Source organism: Plecotus auritus (assembly GCF_963455305.1).
Source record: "Plecotus auritus genome assembly, chromosome: 5".
NCBI classification, from domain to species: Eukaryota; Metazoa; Chordata; class Mammalia; order Chiroptera; family Vespertilionidae; genus Plecotus; species Plecotus auritus.
This window is the reverse complement of record NC_137776.1, coordinates 173,598,333-173,622,454: the sequence shown is the minus strand read 5'-3', so window position 1 is coordinate 173,622,454 and position 24,122 is coordinate 173,598,333. Positions and strand designations below refer to the sequence as shown.

The 24,122-nt window shown below is 50.9% G+C and overlaps 1 protein-coding gene across 3 annotated transcripts in view; it reads right to left on the bottom strand.

The window, feature by feature from the left end:
• ASTN2 (astrotactin 2) overlaps positions 1–23,192 on the bottom strand; it is a 765,958-nt gene extending 742,766 nt beyond the window's left edge. For all 3 annotated transcript variants that reach the window (XM_080667806.1, XM_080667807.1, XM_080667808.1), the window contains exon 1: positions 22,627–23,192. In XM_080667806.1, the coding sequence (XP_080523932.1) occupies positions 22,627–23,083 (457 nt within the window). In that variant the 5' untranslated portion in view covers positions 23,084–23,192. The remainder of the gene's footprint in view (positions 1–22,626) is intronic.
• Between the last annotated feature and the right edge of the window lie 930 nt (positions 23,193–24,122).

The window sequence follows — 24,122 nt, the reverse complement described above, 5'->3', positions numbered from 1 at the left end:
CATCCAAGAAGGGCTAGGAACAAGGTACAGAAGGCACCAAACCCCATCCTTCCCCGTATGGACCACCTAGCAGTGCTATTCAACAGAATTCTCTGCAGTGGTGGGCACGTTCTATACCCATGCTGGGCAATGTGGTAGCCATTACCCATAGTGGCTACTATTTTTGTTGAAATTCATTAAAATTAAGTGAAATTTAAAATGGAGCCCCTTGGTCTTGCTGGTCACATTTCCGGTGCTCAATAGCCACCTATGGGCATTGTCTACTGTACTGGACTACACAGACAGGGAATGAGATAAGACCCGGACACACACATCTTAATGTAAGACTGGTGGCCTCAGAGGGACCTAAATAAGGTTTTCTGAATTAAGTTATTCAAATCTGAACTAGGGGAGGAAGGGAAAAGGAAGAGGCAATAAGGATGGAAGTTTCCACCCAAAAAGTAGCTATAATGAGGGAGAGACAGGGTTCCACCAGCAGAGAAGAAGGGGAAAGGGATATCCTTGACAGAGGACCGCTCGAGTCAAGTCATGGGGAAGCAGAGCTTGATTTCTGGGAGCAGTGAAAACCCAGTTTGGCTGAGGTGTGGGCAGAGATATAGTGAGAGAGAAGGGTGAGGTTCTTAGGTGGCGGGTTCAGCTGCCAAGGAGTCTGCTATTCATCCTGTACGCAGTGAGGAGCCACAGAGGACCTAAGCCAGGGAAAAGTGACCTTGAGAGAGCGATGCTTCAGGCAGCATAGGCAGGTATGAAGGAAGAAACTGGAGCAGTATTGAAGAGAGACTGGGAGAGGAATGCAACCTGGCGGAGCGTGGGGGCCATGAGGCCGGAGCAGCTGCTGTTGCATTACAAGACGGAGGGCTACACGGGAGCCTTGTTTGGCTTAAAGAATGGCATTTGTAAGTCCAGCTATAAGAGCGGCAGGCAAACCCATGAAGTCATTTCCTGAGCTGATGTCTTTGCAGAGGAAGAATCTGCCAAGAAGGGCGAGCTTTTGCACAACCACCTGCAGCCCAAGAACCTACCAGTATACAGCAGGATCCCTGCCCCAAGAACCTCCCCCACTGTGTCCCCTCATAAGCTCCCAGGAGCCAACCATCCAATGAGAATTAGGTAGGAAAAAAGGAAGCATAAAATAAGAAAAGAAGATGGAAAGAAGAGGTATTTTTAAAAATGTGCTGGAGACGTCAAAACAAACTCCCAGCCATTCTTGATGGAGATTTTATGGGGCAAGACATCCCCAAAATGGATTCTGAATTATCCTCTGCGCCTCATAAAGCACAGCACTCCTGGCAGCCAGCTCACACCCCCTGCCCTCTCAAGTGCCCACCCTCCCCAGCTAGCCAGCAATCTGGGAGACCCAGGGCTACACAGGCAACTGGGTGGGGGTAAATAACACGGGCTGGGTGCACTGAACTCTGCATCCATAGCGATCTCAGCCCCTGGACTTCCGGCAGGTGTTTGCCTTTTCTGGGCCTTGGTCTCCCTCTGTGCAATGAGAGGGCTGGTGTGGATGGGCCCGAGGGTCCTGTCCAGTCTCAGCTGGGATGGCCTGGAGAACTGGCACATGGACGGTTCCAGAGAGCCCCTAAAAGCCAAGTGTGCACGGGAAGGGGGTATGCGATGACAGCAAAGAGGAATTATTGGGGAAATCCTGCTCTCATTCCCTCCCTCATAAGGTGATGCAAAGATCAAGTGTGGTCACAGATGAAAACCCAGTTTTTGATAAGGTTTAGTTATTTTTAAAAAATATTGCAAAGCTACCCCTGAGTAAAAAAAAAAAAATACTTGGAACGGCTTTCAGGAAGTCAAGGTGATCTGAGAATTAAACAGTAGCTCTACTCTGCTCAGCATCCTGTACTCGATGGCTTCATTATTTGAGCCACAGTTTTCTCAACTGCAAAACAGGAAAGTGTTGGGGTGTCTCCTTTAAAAGGTCCCCCCCCAAAAAAAAGAGCCTCAGTGGCCATCACTGTGGAGTCCCAAGAGGGGCCAGGAACTCTGAGAACCCAATGACTTGAGTTCCTGACTCTGCAATTCAGTTTCTTTCTCTTGATTTTTCACTGAGTAAATTTAAAGTGTGCAGTGGGTTGATTTGATGCACTTACATATTGCAAAATGAGCGCCACCATAGCATTTGCTGAGTCTCCATCATGGCACATAATTGCCATTCGTTTTTGTGGTGCAGACTTTTAAATCTAGCTTAGCAACTTCCAAGTATGTAATACAGTATTGCTCACCACAGTCACCATGCTGCACACTTAGATCCCTAGGACTTACTGTTTAACTAACTGGAAGTTTGTACTCTCTTACCAACATCTCCCCATTTCCCCCACCCCCCAGGCACTGACATTCCAGTCTCTGTTTCTGTGAGTTCGGCTTTTTCAGATTACACATTTAAATGCTATCATACAGCATCCATTTTTTCTCTGCCTGATTTATTTCACTTAGCATGATGCCCTCGAGGTCCATGCGCACTGTCGCAAGCGGCAGAACTTCCTTTTCTCTCATGGCTGAATAACATTCCATTGTAGGCTTACAGCACATCTTCTCCATTCATCCGTTGACTGACTCAGAGCTGTTTCCACATCCTGACCGTGGTAAAGAATGCTTCAGTGAACATGGCAGGGGGAGACGCATATACCTCTTCAAGATCCTGTTTTCATCTGGATACAGACTCCGGAGTGGACTTGCTGGGTCATTTGGTAGTTCTGTTTTAATTCTTGGGGGAAGCTCCCTACTGTCTTCACGGTGACTGCAACAACTTATACTCGCATCAAGGGTGCAAATGGATTCCCTTTTTCTCTTCTGTAAATCAAGAGTTTTAGGCAACATGTTATCTAAAGGCTCAACCACTAAAATACCTGTGACTTTATGCCTCTGTCGATCTGAACCATGTATTTATTTCAAAAGCTTTTAGCTGGTTTTCTCTGCGCTGACCACCCGCTTTATCCTGGGGCTCACAGGCAGCGAGGGCTCACACTAGCAAGCGGCTTCCTCTCCAGCACTCTTAGGACAGGGCTGTCCTTGAGTTGTGTTTTTACAGAGAGTTACTTTGTTTCCCAAACCTGTTTATGCTGTGTGTTTCTTATCATTATAAAGTGTAATGAAATATTGTGCAAATTAAAAATTTTATAAGCATCAAAAGAAAGCAGTTCCTATGAGGACTAATGTGATTTTACTGTAAAAATAAAGTCACTTCATATTGCTATTGAGTTAGGTCAGGTGCAACAACTATAAAAATGTAGAAAGGAGTCATAAAACTCTAGAAGAATTACTTGGCAAGCATCTTTAGGTTCTCAGTCCCCTTTAATGAAACATTGGAGATCATATTTGGTACATTATGGGAATGGTTTATACAAGAACGATGTCATGGAACTCTAATCAGCTGACCCAGAACAAGAGGAGAGGCCCTGAGCTACATCAAATAATTGGCAAACATATACACAGCTATGTGTGTTAAGCTACAATATAATGTTTGAGATGCATTACAATTTTTTATAATCTCCTGCTTTAATAGACTTTTCTATTAACTAACCAACTGCCAATCCACCTGGCCTTATAAAGAAGGGTTTCTAAGGTAAGCAACTCAATCTACACCCAGGTAACCCTCTCCGGAATAGTCTGTCCCCCACTGAGTGCGAAAACTGTTTAAGGAAGAAGAGGAGAACTGCTGTGTCAACCTTGACAGGAAGAAAGAGACACCTGCCTCCGACTCTGGGATAATTGTTCCCTTCTGGCCCTGCCCTTGCTGGGTTCAGTTTCTTCTTTTAGTTCTCCAGACAGAAAAATTTGCATATTCTCTCTCTCATATGTATCTGCATATAAGTATATGTGCATATATGTATCTATTCTTATATACACTGAGTGGCCAGATTATTATGATCTCTGAACGCATAATAATCTGGCCATTCAGTGTATACTGTATATATATTAGGGCCCGGTGCATGAATTCGCACATGGGTGGGGTCCGGCCAGCCTGGCCAGGAGGAGGGGACATGGGTGGTTGGCCGGCCTGCCTGCAGGTCGAACTCCTGGTCGAGGGGACAATTTGCATATTAGCCTTTTATTATATAGGATATACACTGAGTGGCCAGATTATTATGCGTTCAGAGGTCATAATAATCTGGCCACTCAGTGTATATGTATACATATGCACACATTTACATATGTACCCATACCATGTGTTGGTGTGTGTATATGTATATGTGCATGTATATGTATAGGCATAGATGTGTGTGTGTATGTATATATGTATGTGTACCAGATATGTATGAGTAGATGTGTATGTTTGTGTGTGTTATGTATATGCATGTGTGTGTATGTGTGTATGTGTATATGTATGTCAAGGGTCAGTAAACAAAGGACTCCCTGCCTGAACTCTGGAGGAAACCTGAGGTAGATTCCAGGCCTGACCATGTGGAGTGTTTCAGTAAAGCTGGCTTACTACTAAGCATGAGGTGGTCAGTGAGCCTTCTGCAATCATGGTGCCTCCATGAAATACTGTGCCAGGAACATCACCCATCTTCTTTCCAATATATTGTGCATGGGGCATGGAGGATGCTGCTGCAGTCTAGACAGCGTACCTTGCTTGTAGGACATATTTTTAAAGCCGTGGAATCTTTTGCTCCAATGAAACTGGAGCTCCAGTGTTACAAACAGATAAAAGTGGAGCATCTCTTCAGCTGAATCCCAGGGCAACGCGTACTCCCCTGATCTTTAATGGAACCCAGACTAAAAAACCAGTGCCTTCCCTGGCCGGGGTGGCTCAGCAGTTGAGCCTATGAACCAGGAGGTCTGGGTTTGATTCCCAGTCAGGGCACATGCCCAGGTTGCCAGCTTGATCCCCAGTAGTGGGCGTGCAGGTGGCAGCCGATCGATTCTTCTCTCATTATTGCTGTTTCTATCTCTCTCTTCCTCTCTATTCCTTTCTGAAATCAATAAAAAAATATATTTAAAAAAAGAAAAACCAGTGCCCTCCTGAAAAGATATTTTCATTAATATCCCTGAGCTGCCTGCAGAAAACCTGCAGAGTGACTTTGGACTGTCTGTTGCGTCACCAAAGGTGGCTGTTTGGGCACACATATTCCACATTCCACAAGGAGGCCAGCGCACTCCTCCTCACACTCACTCCTGGGGAATGAGGCTGGGGAGGGCAAGACTCCCCGCCTCAGCATTTATAATACTCCGGAATGGTTTGAATTCATGACAACCAGCTTGTATTTTTTTAATCGTTTTGTGAAAATTTAAAATGAAGGTTAAGACTTCAATAAGCATGCACGCACTAGCTGCTGGAATTAAGCATATTAAAGAGGCACGATGTTTGACTTAGGAAGCTTACAGGCTAACAAAAGAAGCAGGCAATTAAACAATCACAATATTTCCATGAAAACACAAGTTGCAGTGAACATTCGAAGTGCTTGGGGGATAACTGTTCTTGGGGGAGCAAGGAGAGGCATGGTGAAAGCTATGAAGGTATATTCCAGTTGGATCTTAAAAGATGGGTAGTAGTTATGAGGCGGGAAAGATATTGTTAATGTATATATTACAGGGAAGTCTGACATCTAAGGGGGCAAAATTTAAATTTTAAACGAAATCAGTATCTTTGTGTGAGTGGTTGGGCTAGGTCAATGTTTCCCAAGGTGAGAGATAAATGTAGGAGGCACGTGAAAATATATGTATATATAACTTCAATAGTTGCATTCGTTTTACAGGCTATCTTCCATTTATAGCCACGTGCTCTGGTGTTCCATTCATGACTGTGATATAAAGCTTCCTTTGGAAAACAAGCACAGCTAATCCCATGTGACCTTGTGCAATTGACTCAATGTCCCCGAATGGCCGTGTCTTCATCCATAATATGCAGACACTGAAAGTACCCATGGAAAGGAGTTCTCGAAATTGAAAACTGCAAATGCGATTATCCCAACAGACTGCCGCCTCCTTGCATTCCGGTGCCCCCAGGGACACAGCACAGGGTTTGGGATGGAAGGAGCACTACAAATGACTGAAGGGCTTAGCTCCAGGCAAGGGGAGTTTAAGGAGAACTGGGGGTTTTCGGTGCGGTGGTTCAGGCTAGAGAGCAAGCATAGAATTCATCTCCCAAGCAAATCCCAGTTCATCATAGTGACTGATGAGGGCACTGCCTTCAGAAGGAATCTGAAGCTGCAAGGAAGTTATTGCCAGGCAATGGCTAATCTCACCTATTTCCCATCTATGCGTTCCTTCGCTCAGCAAATATTGACTGAGCACCTACTATGCAATGGGCACAGCTCTGGGCACCTGGGATTGCGAGAGCAGACAAGACCGGAAGGTCTCTCCTCTCTCATGAAGGATTCTATGCAGCCCAACCTTCCCCGGTGTCCTGGGGGAGTACTGGCTCTGACTACCCTCACGTAGGCCCAGGAGGAACTGTCACTCATTTCATGTCACATAGCAAGTGAATGGCAGGAACAGGACTGGAACCCAAGGCATTTGCTTCTCAGTCCAGCACAGTTTAGTAGTCAGCTGACTTGCAAAAGCGGCTTGGTTTTCGAAGGTGTGCAGCTGTCCTTTCTCAGCCACCTGCTTGCCTCCCCACCTGCTGTTCCTCTAGGGTGGGGGAGGGGGAAGGGGTGACCTGTTCACCGGGGACCAGGTGAAGGGGGCCATTTCCCTAGAGGCCTCTGGAGTTTGGAGAGGTGGCATAGAGAGGCAGGAAAACAAAGTGAAGAGAGAAATAAAGGGAAGGGGAGACGGTAGGAGTCCTGCTATTGGCAGACAGGTAATTGGTTACTTTGGGTGGTCAGCTTCTCAGTCTCCCTCCCAGGGGGAGGATGGAGGGAAAGTAACTGAAGGAAGTTGACTAACAAATTAGTGTGAGATGGGGACTTGAAAATGCGAATTGCACCAGGGTTCAGAGCTGAGGGTTTGATCCTCAGAGGCCCCAGGAAGGATGCAGAGAGAGAGGGAGGGAGGAAGGGCGTCGTCTTTATCCTTCTGCGGCAGCATCCAACCTCAGAAGGTCCCTGAGAAGCGGTTTTCTCTCCTTCCTGCCCTCGGGGAACAAGAGGGCGCAGAAGAACCTCACAGATGGCTGGGTTTAACAGCATCACAAAGAAACACGGGGAAGCCCAGAAAGCTGTAGGGATATGACCACTCCCAGGACTCCCCGCTCCCAGTCCTGGCCACCAGATTACCCGCCCGCCCGCTGGAATCCATGAGGTCTTCACTCGCAGGGCTGCCTCTGAATTGCCCTAAACTCCCTCCAAGGCAGAGGAAGTGGGGAGGGGCAGGTCCTAAGGATTAGGGTTCAGGCTTATTTAGTTTTGTTTATTTAACAAACACCTAGGCAGCATTTGCTGAGTGCTGTTCCACGTGCTCTGTTCCACGTGCTCTGCAACCTTCAGCTCTTGGAATCCTCATCACAATCTCCTAAAAGGCAGGGGCCAACCCGATGAGGTGGTACCCTCTAAGGTGGTGTTCGCCAAACTGCCCATGTTACATTCACTTGGCCAAGAAACACCCACTCAGCACCTACTCTGTGCTGTGTCCTGCAGTATATAACCTGGAGAGCAGAAAGATAAACAAGACATATCCCCTACCTTCAAGGAGCTGTCAGATAAAAGGTTTTAAAAATAAATGGAATAGCTTGGCCAGTGTGGCTCAGACGGTTGAGCATCGTCCCATACACCAGGGGGTTGCTGGTTTGATTCCCAGTCAGGGCACATGCCCGGGTTGCAGGCTCAATCCCTGGTGCAGGGTGTGCAGGAGGCAGCCAATCGATGTTTCTCTCTCATTGATATCTCTCTCTCTCCCTTCCTCTCTCTGAAATATTTTTTTAAATTAAAAGTAAAAAGTAAATAGAGTAAGAAAGCTATGGGGGAAGATGTGCCAGGTTGCTAGTGTGGTTAGGGAAGACTTCTGGGAAAAGGTGATATTCAAGTTTTGTGAGCAAGGAAGAAACTGGAAGATGAACTCAAAGAAGAAGGGAAATTTTTTAGGATTTTCTAGACTCTTAAAACGAATTAGGATTTAATTCTTAAAAGCAATGACAAATAATTAAAGGTTTTTTTTTTTAATATATTTTATTGATTTTTTACAGAGAGGAAGGAAGAGGGATAGAGAGTTAGAAACATCGATGAGAGAGAAACATTGATCAGTTGCCTCTTGCACACCTCCTACTGGGGATGTGCCCGCAACCAAGTTACGTGCCCTTGACCGGAATCGAACCTGGGACCTTTCAGTCCGCAGGCTGATGCTCTATCCACTGAGCCAAACCGGTTTTGGCAATAATTAAAGGTTTTAAACAAGAACGCAAAGAGATCTGATTTGCTTTTTAGCAAAAATCGCTCTGGCTGCTGTACACAGCAGGGCTGGCAAAGTTTTTCTGTAAGGGGACAGTTAGGAAATATTTTAAGCTTTTTGAACCAGATAGCCAATGTTCCTACTGCTCAACTCAGCTGCTACAGCATGAAAGCAAACACAGAAAATACATACATGAATGTATGAGTGGGCATGGACTCTAATAAATCCTTATTTATGGACACTGATATTCGAACTTCACATCATTGTCATGAATCATGAGACATTCATCTTCATTTGATTTGTTTTTCAACTATTTATCAGGCAAAGCAGCTTACAGGCCGTACAAAGGTGGCAGAGGCTGGGTCTGGCCCATGTGCTATATCTCGTATGGTATATCAAGAAAGGATGGGGCAGGAAGGCAGCAGTGAGACCAGCGAGAAGATGGATCTCACAACTCAGGTGAAAAAGGACGATGGCTTGGACAAAGGAAAAGGCAGTCAGAAATTAGGAGAAGCAAATAATTTTGAGAGTCATTTTAGAAGCAAAACCAATAGGGCCGGCTGACTGGAAGAATGAGGTAAGTCACTGAGGCCTCCCTTTCCTTGAGTATAGGGGTGAATGGTGGTGTGATTTCCGGAAATGGGGAGATGTGGGGAGCACAGGTTTAGGGGGACAAATCACATGTCAGTAGCGTGATCCTTAACGGGGAGAAAGAAACTGGAGTCCCTGTGGGCTGCCATATAAGACACAGGGTGCCTCGTTAAATTTGAATTTCTGATCATCCAAGAGTCACTTCTGGTAAAACTATGTTGCAAATACTGCACGTGACACAGTCATACTAAGCAAGTTTTCATTGGCTGAAATTCAAGTTTAGCTGGGCATCCTGCATTTTTAAAATTTATTTTTTATTAATGAAATGTCAACCAGATTTAATATGAACATTCAGGGGGGAAAAACACCACCACTGCTATCTAAGCCTGGGAGGAAAAAGAGAAGGTTCCTAGGATGAGGTAATAGTAAGCTAAGGCTAGGAGATGGCCAGGGGTATTGGGGATGGGGAAAGTATTCCAACCAGAGAGAATAGCATTGCTGTGCGGGGTCAGATGGGGGGATTATGTCTGGTACCCTCAGAAACTGCAAGTGGTCAGCGAGGCTACAGGGTCAAGTGCGAAGGGGAATGTCAGGAGGCGAGGCTAAAGAGGTGCACAGGGTCCTCCAAGGAACTGGTACAGGTGCTCAAGCACAGGTTCCCAGGTCCCTCCCTAGTGCCTCAGCAGGTCTGGGAGAACCTGGGTGAAGGTAATTCTGAGGAGCAGCTGGGCTACAAAATCGGGAGCTTTCCCACCTACAATCCAGGAGCCTAGGGCGTTGCTACTGGCTCTGACAGTAACCCAGGGAATCTGAGCAAGGACAGCATGGGATGAGTGGGCAGCTCCCACCAGGACCCCTGAGAATGGGGCTCCATCCATTTGGAGGGAAGGGGGAGGCCCAGCACGTTTGTCCAAAGACCAGCGGCCCCGGAACAGGCGTTGTGCGTCTAGCACCTGGCTCCCACTGGCTGCTGGCTGCTGGCTGCTGGCTGCGGTCTCCAGCTCCGAGCAAGCAGACCAGAAGTCTCCCGGTGCCTTTCCCTGCCGCCCCGCCCCTCCCCTTCCCTCCTCTGCCCACAGCCTCCTCTGAAATGATTCCCCCAAATGCAGCTATTACTGTGACTGGAAATCTCTTTACTGCTGATTCTGCTAATGGAAATGTTCCTTCCCTTTTCGGCTGCTTGCAACGCCACTCGTGACTTCCCTGGGTGGCTGAGAGCAAGGCTTTTTCAGCCTGCTGCCACTGCGAGGGAGAGGACTCTACCCCGCCCGCCTCCCCAACACCCACCTGCCTCAGGCTCAGCCTCTGAGAGCTTCTCTGTCCAAGCTGTCCTCAGATGACCCCGGGGTTCCTGGCTTCCCCAGCTCCCAGGGCACAGCAGACATCAATGGTCAATTGCACTCAGTTTTGCCTTGCTGGGGGAAGGGGTGGGGGGGAGATAGGGGCTGCCTAAGCCAAGCCTGCTGCAAGGGAAAGCCAGAGGAAGGGAAAGGACGTCTGCAGTCTGCATACACTATTTTTTTTTTTTTGCATACACTATTTATTCATACCTCCATCTCCTTTCAAAACAAGGATTCCAGGTGGCTATGAGGCACAGAGCACACACTGTGTGCCAGACGCTGGGCTAGGTGCTCGGCACACAGCTACCTCTGTGAGGATCATACGGCTGAGTGCAACTAAGAAGGAGCACAGTGCTGGGCGCTGCCTAAAGTTCCCTTTATGGAGGGGGCTCCAAAAACAATGACCACTGAGACCGGAGCAGTGATTATTATGTCACTTTCACTTCACTGTCGGGCAAAGAGAGGCTCAGAGCGGTGGCATACGGAAGTCTGCAGTTAGCAAGCTATGCGTCAGGATTCGAACCCAGGATTTCTGATTGTCCGAGCTGCACGTGATCCACCCCAGCATGCTGCACAGAGATGGCTGCTGTGAATTACCTGTGCGACCTTCAAAATGTCCTTCTCTTAGCTGGGTGAATGAGGGAGCTGAGCTAGATCTCAAGTGCGTTATTTTACCCAGTTCTGATACTATATTTTATTTTTATATATTTTTATTGACTTCAGAGAGGAAGGGAGAGGGAGAGATAGAAACATCAATGAAGAGAGAGAATCATTTATTGGTTGCCTCCTGCACATCCCCCAACTGGGGATCAAGCCCACAAGCACCTGGAGCATGTGCCTTTGACTGGAATTGAACCCAGGACCCTTCAGTCTGCAGGCCAATGCTCCATCCACTGAGCCAAACCGGCTAGGGCGAGTTCTGATACTATAGAAGTACACACTATTTATTTAGACTTTTACAGCATTATAATGTAGATATAAATATTAAATATTATTATATCCCATATGCATAGATAATGTAATATAAATCCCATTTTCAAAACAGGAAGTAAAATCTGCATAATGCTGCTAAGAAGCACTGGGTGGACAAAACTCACCTTGAGGTGGAGCAGAGGAGTGACAGAAACATACAAATAAGGGCCTGATCTCCAACAACCGATGCCTTGACAGTTTCTAGAAGGACTATAAAGACTGGATCACAAGTCTCCTCGTATGACACTATGCCTAGCCAAGGTGGGACCTCCACAAAGCATTGGGGAGAGAGGGAACTGGGAAGGGAGAGAGAGGGTGTGAGGAAGGCAAAGAGGAAGAGAATCAAAAAGGCACAGAAACTCGGAAGGCCAGCGTCAAGTGGCCCAGGGATAATGAGTGGCACCTAGAATAAAATGAGACAAGGCCTGGTGCTCTCTTGGCAAATGAGCGAGGAGCGACAGGGCCTGGGGGATGCTGAGTCAGCTGCTGGCAGCACAGACACAAGGTGTGCAGTGCCTTGGGCCTGTGAGGCTGTCGCACCTGAGGTCCCTATGGAAGAAACATCTCCAACTTCCTGGTAATGAGCAGAGGAAGAGAAAAAAAGGAATAGAGGCTGTCAAAGAGATGAAAATCCAAGAACACTCCTGGTTCTGTGCAGCAGGGGAGCCGGAGAGAGCACTGGGTTCGGAACGAGGCAGGAATGAGCTTGGGCCCAGCTCGCCTGTATACCAGCTGTGTGACCATGGGTATGACCCTTTACTCCTCTGAGCCACCATGCTCACCTGTAACATGGGGCAAATGTACCCTGCCTTTTAGCACTGGGGGAAGGATGGAGTGAGATGACAGAGGTACCAGCACAACATCTGGGGCATGGTAAGTATGCAATACATAGTTGCGGTTTCCACAGCCTACGCCAGTGGTCGGCAAACTGCGGCTCGCGAGCCACATGTGGCTCTTTGGCCCCTTCAGTGTGGCTCTTCCACAAAATACCACGGCCTGGGCGAGTCTATTTTGAAGAAGTGGCATTAGAAGAAGTTTAAGTTTAAAAAATTTGGCTCTCAAAAGAAATTTCAATCCTTGTACTGTTGATATTTGGCTCTGTTGACTAATGAGTTTGCTGACCACTGGCCTACGCCATGCCAGAATGCTACCATCTGGGAATTTTGGCTCCCCTCCTCCCTCCTTCCCTGGGGAATATGGCCGCCCTTCCCTAAGGCGGGAGGAGGACACACGGGAGTGGGACTGGGAGTGGGACTCAAGCACATCAGAATCTGGTGCCCTGCTTCACCGCTGACTTGCTATGGTGACCTGGATTCCCCGGCTTTTATAGAAGGGTTTCGTTCAGAGAATGTCCCAATTCTTACCATCTGTGACATTTGATGATCCCACAACCATGGTATCAACTCCTTCAACATATCCAATGCCTCTGTTTGCCACCAGGCACAGGTTCTAATCCCTTATCTGCCTGCCATGATTTTCAAGATAAGGTCTTTCCTCTAATCAAAGGGGTCCCATCACTCGGCTGATAAACATCCCAGAATAATGAGGTGGGAAAAGGTGCAAGAAATGGCTATGGGATCCCAGAAGAGGGAAAGCTTTCTGGAAGAGGAAGAATTCCAGCTCAGACTTCACAGATGGCTGGGATGCCCACGCCTCTCTGGTTTTACTCCGTGTGGATTCTGGGGTAATACTTGGCAAACGCAGGGTTCTAGTCATGGAAGATGCTCTGAGCTTCTAGGATGTGCCAATCGCACGGTGAGTCATCACAGCCCCAGAGGTGAATGAAGCATGTTCTCTGCATATGGATCCATAGGCAAGACAGAAAAAGAAACACAGAAGCTCTGCTCTCCTGCTCCAAGCCACCACCATCTCACCTGAACAGACTGCCAGGCCTTGCTGCTCCCACCTCTGCCTCTCGACAGAGCAGCCCCAGTAATTCTTTGGAAAGGGAAGTCAGACATGGACACTCTTTTGCTCATAATCCTGCAGGGCTTCTCCATTTCACTCCGAGGAAAAGCCCAGATCGGGACAGCAATCTGGATGGCCCCAGGTGACTCCCTGTCCTCTCCCATCCTCCATCCTGTCCTGCCCACCCTTGCTCATTCCAGCGGCAGCACCGGCCTCACTGGCCCTTGGGAAGTCCACATGTGCTGCGGAGTCAGGTGTGCTGAAGCCCTTCTCCATCCGGAAGGCTCCTCTCCTGGATGCTACTTGGCAAACTCCTCCATCACCTCCCAGTCTCTGTGCCAACCCTACATTCTCCATAAGCTTCTCTCAGTCTACCTACTTAACATTTCAACCGATGTCTCATCGCAAAACTTCCCATTCTATTTTTTGCCCTTTTTCATACAATTCATCACCTCCTATACTATGTTATTTCTTATTTATTACTACAGGCCCAGTGCACGAAATTCATACATGGGTAGGGTCCTTAGCAGCTGCCGGCTAACGGCTGGGGCCTCCCTTTCCCCGGCTACCTACGGGCGGTTGGCCCATGGGCCATTGGCCGCCGGCCGGCCAGCCCCGCCCCCTGGTCAAACTCCAAGTCAAGGGGACAATTGCATATTAGGCTTTTATTATATAGGACTAGTGGCCCAGTGCATAAAATTCATGCACGGAGGGATGTGTCCCTCAGCCCGGCCTGCACCCTCTCCAATCTGGGACATCCCTCTCACAATCCAGGACAGCTGGCTCCTAACTGCTCACCTGCCTGCCTGCCTGATCACTCCTAACCACTCTGCCTGCCGGCCTGATCACCCCTAACTGCCCCCCCTTCTGGTCTGATCACCCCCAACTGCCCCCCCCCCCCCGCCGGCCTGCTCGCCCCCAACTGCCCCCCCCCGCCAGCCTGATCACCTCCAACTGCCCCCCCTTGCCAGCCTGCTCACCAACTGCCCCCCCTCCTGGCCTGCTTGCCCCCAATTGCCCCCCCACCCCCGCCAGCCTGCTCTCCCCTAACCACCTCTGCCTTAGCCCTGCCACCACGGCTTTGTCCGGAAGGACATCCGGAAGGTCTCTCCGTCTAATTAGCATATTACCTTTTTATTAGTATAGATGATTACTATTATTGTCCTCTCCTCACCACACACATACAGTCACACACACACACAGTCCTAAGTACTTGAACAGTGTCTAGCACATTGTAGGGGCTCAACTGTTCTTAAGAGACCAGCATTGCTATCTCAGTCTTTATATTGACAGTGGATGCCAAGGCCCACAATGTTCAACTTCAGTGTGAAGAGGTCAGGAAAGACTTCAAAGATAAATCGACATTTGAGTTCAGTCTTGAAAGGTAAGAAGGAATTTTCCCGGGTTGGTGGGAACAGAAGGAAGGATTCTCAGGGTAGGACAGTCTGAGCAGATCTGATTATGGACCTTGTACCACAGTGAGAAGCCTGGACTTCATACTAAGAACTATGGGAACCAGTGCGGTGTGTTAGGAGAGGATAGACATGATCATATTTGGACTTTAAATGAAATCACTCTGTCTGCACGTACAGATAGAAATTAGGGAGGATCAGACAAGAGGCCAGACCAGTGAGGTCTGTGGAAATCTTAGTGGAGAGAAGTGTTGAGGTCGGACGCGCCAGGGGCTGTGACACTGGGGACAGAGAAATGTTTCCTCTTTGTGGTTAAAACCCTAGCCGTTTATAAGATGCACCGTCCTTGTCCGTGTCTGATTCACAGACTGTGCTGCCTGCGTGTTCTCGTGTGCCAGAAAGGAAGCTACACATATTCCTATAAGTCACCAACACTCACCTCCCAATCCAAACGGAAATCTCAGTGGGGGTTGTTGTGCAAAAGAACTCCTCCAGACAACAGCACAGAGCCAGTGAACGGAGAGCGTCAGCGGTGGAGAACGCAGCCAGTCCTGAGCAGCACTGCTGCCTGCCTCCCTCCGGGCCAGCGGGCTGCCTGCTCTGCTGAAGGAGGGAAACCCAGCTCGCCTGCGATAGCTAATCTTCGGTTGCCACTAGCTGGTCAGTGTGAGAACTTGGAAAAGTATCTGCTCTGTAAAGGAGGCATCCCTACGATGCTGCTCCATCTCAAAGTTAAATCCGACTCTTCCCTTCCTTCCCTGGAAAACAGCAGGCTTTCTCTGCTCACCACCCAAGGCAGCTGTGAAAGGCAATGAGGCTTCCTCCTCCCCCCGGAGCAAAACCCACCAGCCCAGGTTCTCAGAAGGGATACCTGGGCAGGAGAACAAAGTCAGCCAGCGCCAACCAGCTGGATACCTGGGCAGGAGAACAAAGTCAGTTTCCCTAGGGATACGTCTCCTCAGATTTGTTTTTGTTTTGTTGGGTGTTTTTGTTTTTGTTTTTTTGGCTTTTGCAGGGGGACCAGGAGAGGGTGGTGCATTTTATGACGTCCCACCGAGTTGCAGACAGAGATGTGTTTAAACGCAGAGCCACCTGTTGGAGGTCCAGTGTTGTGATGAAAAGAAGCATGGATGGGATTCAAGGCCACTGGGTTGAACTCTGAACTGCTGAACCTGAAGTAGCTTTCTTCCCTTGTCTGGCCACAATGTTGCCATATAACATGCCCAATGGATTCAATGAGCTCTAGGAATCTGTGATACTGTGAGTCCCCCAGTGTCCACGGTTGTGGTAATAGTTTGCATGACTTCACCCAAAGAAGTCATTGCACATCCTTCTCTCCGTCCATTACGTGTGGTCAGCCAAGGACTAGTTTACAGCAAAGCAAGGGGGTGAGGACAGGAGCCTTTGCCCGCCAGAGGTCTAGTCAAGACCTCCTGCTGGACCTGCCATAAATGAAAATTACAGCATGACCTTATGGCCTGGGGGCCCAGTTCAGGAGCACTGTCCGGCTCTAGGTCACACCAAAGTCTGCAGAGCTGTGCCGTCTCAGCTGGTGAAAATGACCCCCAGCAACAGCAAACCTGGTTAGCCTTGACCAAGCATGAGCCCCTCTAACACAGTAAAGCAAATCCTCCTCTCTCCCACCCATTACCCTCTCAGGAACAGAGGACTTTCTGAGGGCAGACAGCACCCCGCTCTCTCTGCCCTGAATCTTCAATGGTCATCAGATTGGAGCTGGGGATGGAGTGAGGGAAGTGAGTGAAAAGGGGAAAAAGACGCAGATCAGAGACCACTGAACACCATGCACTCCCAGGACTCTTATTTACAGTGTCCCAGAAGCCTGGGGCATCAGAACAGGGGAGGACCCAGACCTTTCAGTGCTACCCAAACACTATTTATTTGTTTGTTTGTATGTGTGTTTGTTCATTTTTAATGTATTTTTATTGATTTCAGAGAGGGAGGGAGGAAGGGAGGGAGGGAGGGAGGGAGGGAGGGAGGGAGGGAGGGAGGGAGGGAAACATCAGTGATAAGAGAATCATTGATTGGCTGCCTCCTGCATGCCCCACACTGGGGATTCAGCCTGAAACCCGGGCATGTGCCCTGACTGGGAATCAAACCAAGATCTCCTGGTTCATAGGTCGACGCTCAATCCTAAGCCATGCTGGCCGGGCCCCAAACATTTTATTTAGTAAAAGGGACCTAGTCCCCAAATGAGGAAATAACATACCTTTTTTTTAAAAAAAAAAAATCTAGCTTTGTTTGAAAACATTAAATTCTCCTTCTTATCCACCCCAAAATATCTCTCCTCTTCTCTCTCTCTCTCTCTCTCTCTCTCTCTCTCTCTCTCTCTCTCTCACACACACACACACACACACACACACAGTAAAAACAGTGGCACTGATTTTAACAAATATCCTATGGTCAGAAATCTCTTCAGAAACCCCAGCTTACTACTATCTGTATCTGTTCTCCTTCCCTTTAACGACTGGCATCAACCCGTAGAAACCAAAAAAGGCAGATAGCCCGACTGTCTCCCAGGGCTGAGGCCCTTTCTCCAAATGCCTGCCCAAAGCTGTTAGTCTCTGCTTGAAGGCTTCCCCCACATGGTTCCTCCCTGGCCAGCATCAGAATGCTAGGCTGCTGGACAGCTCCCAGGGAGACATCCTTCTGGGGGGTTGAACTTCGTCTCTCCCCTTCCTATCTGCACCTTTTGAAGATTCCTTAGAGTCAGGCAGGGAAAATAAGCACATGCCTCATTCCCTGCTGGCATTTGAAGGAAGCTCCGCCAGCCTTTTGTGGACTGTTCTTCTTAGGCGAACCTCCGTGCTTCTAACAACCCGAGTGACCTGCTTCCTGGTCCCTCCCTCCTTGCAGAGGCTTTCTCTTTGGGCATCCATTTTTGCCTGTATTTTAAGGAATCTTTGCAGACCTGACCAAGTTGGCATTTCAAACAATATCTTTCTCTTCTACGCAGGCCATTCACCTTCCTGCAAAGAGCAGCCGGTTGGCACAGATCTTCAGGACGCTGTCCTGTCTTCTCATGGAGGCGCCATTTAAAGACACATGACTGGACGGCTCTTCCCTCTTCACCAGCCCTCCCTCAAGTGCAAGCCCATGCCTCCCTGGTCTGATTTATGTGACAAAGCAAATTAGTAAGCAATTTTGACAGTGAACAGTTGGGTACTCAATCTTATCTCTTTTTCCCTCTTTTGCTGAATCAAGGCTGGTGGTAAACAGCCCGGCCTCGCCACTATCACGCGCAGGAAGAAGGATGTCCCTTCCCTACCTGCAGACATGAAAGCTAAATGCACAAGCAAACTCCAGGGCTGCCCGGGGGCGGAGAAGGACTGAGTGATGTGCAGGGTTACCTCCGAAGCCCTGCACTGGCAGTGGCTTCTGATCAAGTTCTTCCTTCTCAGCCCGTCCTTCCCAGCACTCCCATGTTGCCGGCAAAGGAAAGGAGCCAGTGAAAAGCAAGGGGAGCTAGTCGAGAGTGACAGACAAGGTCAGGGCACTTCAAGTTCACAGAATCTTTATACCCGAGAATTATTTTAGGGCTCATCTACCCACTCCTATTACAGCACAAAGAATGGAAGCTCTGGGGCCGGGGGGGGGGGGGGGGATAAATGACATGTTCAAGGTCACTGTGGGCCAGAGCTGAGATGCCAGATCCTAACCAAGCTCTACAGGAGCATTCAACTTCTCCAGCGTATCCTCCAAGGCTTCGCCTGGGGCTTTTCCTGTCCGGGAAGTGACCCCAGCCTTCTCTCACTCTATAGAGATGTCTTCCACCCTGATGTCACTGAACGTGGTGTGACCTCCATCACTCATGGGCACCATTAAATGCAGTGCCCTTTGACATCCCATGAGTCACAAAACTTTGTGCTGGCAGGGCCACTAGAGGTCATTTCACTCATGCCTCACAGTGGAACTCTCAGATTGCAGCTCACTCCTGTAGCTGAAGTTCCTCTAAAGCAGTGGTTCTCAACCTTCCTAATGCCACGACCCTTTAATACAGTCCCTCATGTTGTGGCAACCCCCACCCATAAAATTATTTTCGTTGCTACTTCATAACTGTAATTTTGCTACTGTTAATGAATCGTAATGTAAATATCTGTGTTTCCCGATGGTCTTAGGCTCTACAGCAGCGGTTCTCAGCGCGACCCACAGGTTGAGAATTGCTAGCAGGGTCACCTAAGACCATCGGAAAACACAGATATTTACTTTACGATTCATAACAGTAGCAAAATTACAGTTATGAAGTAGCAACGAAAATACTTTTATGGGTGGGGGTCGCCACAACATGAGGGACTGTATTAAAGGTTCACGGCATTAGAAAGGTTGATAACCACTGGCTTTAGAGAAACGTTGCCATGTTGATGACTGTTCTATTTCTCTCCAGAACCAGGCACCAGACCCTACATGCATGTATAACCAGCACCTCAATGCATATTTGGCTTAGAATGCCTACTTAGCAATTGCCTGCCCTCCCCCAAATGCAGAGCACATGCCTCTCCTGTCTGATTTATGTGACAAAGCAAATTAGTAAGAATTCTCTTATGTTGGTAGGTAGGCATATGGTAAACTTAGATTCCAGGCCCTGGTCTGCCACTGATTCACAGTCGGACCTGGGGTTAGGTACTTGACCTCTCCATGAATGCTTCCTAGCCTATAAAGTGGCAATAACAGCAGTGCCCTCTCCATATATTTTATGTGAATTTACATTAACAGGCAAGAATACAGCTCTCAGAGATTCACTATTCCTTGACCACTTTTAGGAAAATTCACGTTGTCAAAACCACCGACTTATAATTCGATTCTAAAGCAGAGGCCCAACACAGAAACGTGGGGGCTCTTTCATCTCTGAGGGAAACTTGCATCTACATAAAGCAGGCTGGAACATGATGGGAAGTGTAGACGTATGAAGAGGAAGAGACCTTGAGAAAAGTCATTTAAGTCTGGGCATGACCAATAACACAGCCAATAACTCGAACAACAGAGGCGCAGTGGAGGGAGGGAGGGCCAGATATAGTAGGTGACTTTGGTGACAGACGATGGTAGGCAGTGTGGGGAAAATTACCTTCAGTTCCCCCAGTTGGACTTGAGTAAAATGGGAATTCTACCCTTTATTTGTTCAATCACCCACTCCCCTTTAATGCCAGGAACATTTTACCAACAACTCTGGGCCCACAAAGCTTCGCCAGAGGGCTTTGGCAGTCACCATCACCCCCTAGTGGCGGCTCCACATCCCCCACTATTGGCAGGCCTTGGCATTCACTGATGGCTTGCCCAGAAGTGGCATGTGCCATCTCCAAAGCCCTTGAACTGGCGAGTTAGTAGTGAAAAGATTCACCCAACCCAGCAGACACAATTACTCAGCTTTTAAACAAAAGCTGTTTAAACGGTCTTGGGATGGGATGGGGCTGCCTCAGGACGCTGGGAAAGATATGTCCATAAATGGCTCCTAGTCCCCCACCTTCCCCAAGCAGCAGCCCTCATTTCCAGCCAGCCTGGCCCTCCCTGAGCTCACTGTGCACTCCGTGTTTACACGCAAACAGTGGAAGACCAACACAAATAAAAAGCCCACGCCTCCCTACACAGCTCCTGCTATACTTGGCCATCTGGTGACTACCTCGCTAGCCAAATCCCAGGGGGAGGGAGCGCCTTGAGCTGCCAGTCCAGGGCACAGAGTGGGGGAGGGGGAGGAGGAAGAAGAGAAGGAGGAGGAGGGGGGAACCCAATCCCCTACATACATCCAAAAGGGCTCAGAGCTGACAAGGAGGACAGCAGCACGGGGCCACTCCATGGCAGGCTGTCCCCAGGCTCCAGGCTCAGTCACCTGTGTCAGAGAAGGCGGAAGGCTCCAAATGGAGGCGCCAGGAGACTCTGGAGCTCACTCCCCAGTCCTGGGGGAATGGAGACCTCCAGCTCCCCACCCATTCCCTCTTGAAAACCAAAGTTTAAAGTGGCAGAGATTGACAGCTCCAGGAATTTGGGGGCGACTCATATTCATGGACTGAACTGGGTCCTCCACATCCTTGGGGAATTGTAATGCTCTGGGGTCCTCGCTTCCAAGTAACACCACATCCAAGAAAGTTCCCCTTCCCCCTCCTTTGACCAGGCATTTAGGGAGATTTGCACTCCTGACCCCCACTGTAGAGAGATTGCCAGGGCCCTGAAAGAAGGTCAAGACTGGAAGTGACCACCAAATGTGTGCCTCTGGGGGAAGTAGGAGGAGTTGGCCCTGAGTCCCAGGTTAACTGTGGTCAGCAAACTGCGGCTCGCGAGCCACATGCAGCTCTTTGGCCCCTTGAGTGTGGCTCTTCCACAAAAGACCACAGCCTGGGCGAGTCTATTTTGAAGAAGTGGCGTTAAAAGAAGTTTTAAAAAATTGGCTCTCAAAAGAAATTTCAATCGTTGTACTGTTGATATTTGGCTCTGTTGACTAATGAGTTTGCCGACCACTGCCCTAAAACAACCCCATCTCCTCCCTCAGTCCCTTCAGTGGGAATGAGCAGCCCCAGAGGTGCAACTGTGTTTGCATGTGCGTGTGTGCGTGTGTGTGTCTCACATGACAGACAAGGGAAGTCTCCCGGGGTCCTGCAGGCGCCCTCCCTCTGGGCCTCCCAGAAAGCTCAGCATGCTCCGGTTACAGCGGGATGGGGCAGCCCAAGGGCCAGAAACCCCAGGCTCCAGCTCAGAGCAGGAGGGGCCTGGCACTGGCTCAAATCTCCAGAGGCAGCCAGGGAGACAGGGGAGGGGCAGGGGCCACAAAAAACACATTGACAAATAGATGGCTCCCAGGAGAGAGGCGTCTACTCCAATGTTTATTCTCTGGGGCTTCTCGGGCCAGCAAGGAGTTAACCTCAGAGGTCCAAGCCAAGATTGGCAGGTGCTGACCACGAAGGCTCATCACTCCCGATGACTGAGCTGAGGAGGATTCAAGAAGGCAGGATCCCTGGAAGCCGAGCTCGGGAGACTCCGGGCGGGCGAGCCCCCGCGCCTTGTAGGCGCCGCAGTTGTTGACCCGACTCCCACAACCAATCGAGCCCCCGAGCCCCGAGCCCAGGGAGGGGAGGTGAAGGGAGGGGAGAGCAAGCGGCCGGCGAACGCGGGAGAGCTAAGGGGAGCCGCATTTTTGTAAACGCTCTCGGAGATAATTAAGCTATCAATTACTCGGGTGGGAAATCAGCTGCGCTTCCCATGGCTCCTCAGAAGGCCGACTCCTCTGGGATTCGCGCTGGGAACCAGCAGGCAGCCAGCTGCTGGAGAACTTTCTGATTAACTTTTCCGAGGGAGCCCCCACCCTACCCCCACCCTGTCCTCTCCCCTTCCATGTTTTTGACTTTAAGTTATTATTATTAGCCCAGTGGCTGTCGGCGGTGAGGGGGGTAGAAAGGCGAATGTGACAGCCAAGGGTGTAGGGTGAGGGGGGCGATTCTGAAAGTGGAGACCGTGGGCTCAGAATCCCAGTCTCAGAAATCACTCAACCCTCCGCCGCCGCACTCACAGATGGCCAACGCAGAGGCCTCGAGGGAAGCGACTCGGCCAAGGTCACCCAACCCACTCGGGAACTCTGTTTACGAGGGAAGGGCAATGCCACTGGAGCTTCTCCGCTCAGATTTTGGATAAAATCTATCCCTTAGAGCAGAGACCACAACTCCGACCGGAGGGCGAAGGGGCGGCAACCCGGCCGGCGGTGACCGTGCCCACGGGAGCAGTGGGTGCCGGACCGCCCCTGGCCTGGGAGCGGAGGGTTGCGCCGGCCCCAGCTCCAGTACACTCAGCGCCGAGGGTCCCCCAGCTCCAGCACACTCAGCGCCGGGGGTTCTGGGTGTCGGGACGGACCCAGCAGAGCTCAGCGTCTGGGCTGAGACTGAGGCGCAGGTCCCCGCCGCAGAAAGGCTGGCGCGCCCCGGGCTCCCGCCACGCACTCTCCGGGACCTCCAGCCCTAGAGTCCTCTCCAACCACCTGTACGCCCTCCGGGCCCTTCAGTTGCCCTCACCCAACCCCGCTCCGGGCCGCCCGGGTCGGGGATCCCCAAGGCGCCCCCACCCGTCCGACTTCACTTAGGGCTCGTGGTTCCTGGGGACGCCGCGTGCGCCGGCGCCTGCCTTACCCAGAGTGAAGAAGGGCAGCTCGGTGTTGTCCAGGTCGTCCTGCACCGCGATGCGCCCCGGCAGCTCGTTCCGCACAAAGAGCAGGAGGCGCGCCTCGGCGGGGGCGCCCGCGGAGCTGGCGGAGCCCGAGGACGCAGCGGCGGCAGCGGCAGCGGCTCCGGCTCCGGCCGCGGTCCCGGTCCCGGTCCCGGTCCCGGCCCCGGCGCGGGCGCCGCTCCAGCCAATGTCGCTCTCCCGCAGCGCGGGCAGCGTGGACACCGTGACCGTCTTGAGTCGGCAGGGGCTGTCGGGCTCCCGCGAGGCGGCGGTGGCGCCGGCCAGCAGCGGCGGCGGCGGCAGCAGGAGCAGGAGCAGCAGCAGCGGCGGCGGCGGCGCCGGGTGGAAGCCGAGCCTCAGCCGCCCCCGGAGCACCGAGCTGGGGCCGGGGCTGCGCCGGGCGCCGGCGGCGGCGGCCATGGCGGGAGGGGCTGCGGTGCGGCGAGCGGGGGCCGCGGCGGCGAAGGAGGAGGAACGAGCGGCGGCAGCGGCGAAGGGAAGCAGGGCGCCGGAGCAAAGGAGCCGAGGAGACGCTCGCCAGCAGCCCCCAGCTCCCGGCTCCGCCTCCCGCTCGGCCCGGCCCGCCCTCCCGCCCCGCCTCCTCGGCCCGCCGCCCGGCCCTACTCTGCTCCCCGGCAGACCCCGAGCGTTTCGGAGGCTCCGCCCGGCCTCGGGCAAATCCCAGTCGCCCCCTCTCCTTTCCCAGGATCCCCTAATGCAGCTCTCGTAGTGTCATTAGCCGCACCACCCTCTCCAAATTCCTAACACTTAAAGACCCGCTCACGCCTCCCCCAAAAACCCCCTAGCTCAGCCCAGCCGAACCACTTTCACCCCACCCCTGGCTCAACCCAGCGTCTGCACCTGGGGGCGCGCCTCAGTCCAACATTGCTCCAGGCCCCGCCTTCTTCAGGGGAGAGGGCGCCTCTGGATGGCGGAGACTTAACTTTGTCTCCCCTCAAGCCCAATAACAAGTCCTGTGCCCTTTTCTAGTTCCTGAAATAATTCCTTGTGGCCTCAGAACCCCCTCCCACCCACTTGCCAACAACTCCGGCAATCCTCCCAACACCAGGACCCCTCCTGTCCCCTCCACCCAGGGCTGCACTAACTTCTAATTGACAGAGGGGAGGGGTGCCCAGCTCCACCCTCTAACTCCCACCCTCCCAATCGACCCGGGCCGGGAGGCTCTGGGACCCCAGCTGCCGCCTGGCAATCCCATCCCCTCACGCGCTTTTATTTTGAATCCCTACTCTTAGCTTGGAGCTGCTCTACTCGGCTGCTTCTGCTCTCAGCGTGAAATTCCTGAAAAGGGTGAGAGAGAGAAAAGGGGCGGGGGAGGGCGGAGGAGAAGAGAAGAGATAGGAAGAGAAAGAGGAGAGAAGAGAGAGAAAAGAGGAGACAGGAGAGAGACCTAGTACTCTGTCTGCCTGGGGCTCCCCAGGGCTTCTCCCTCCTCTGCCCC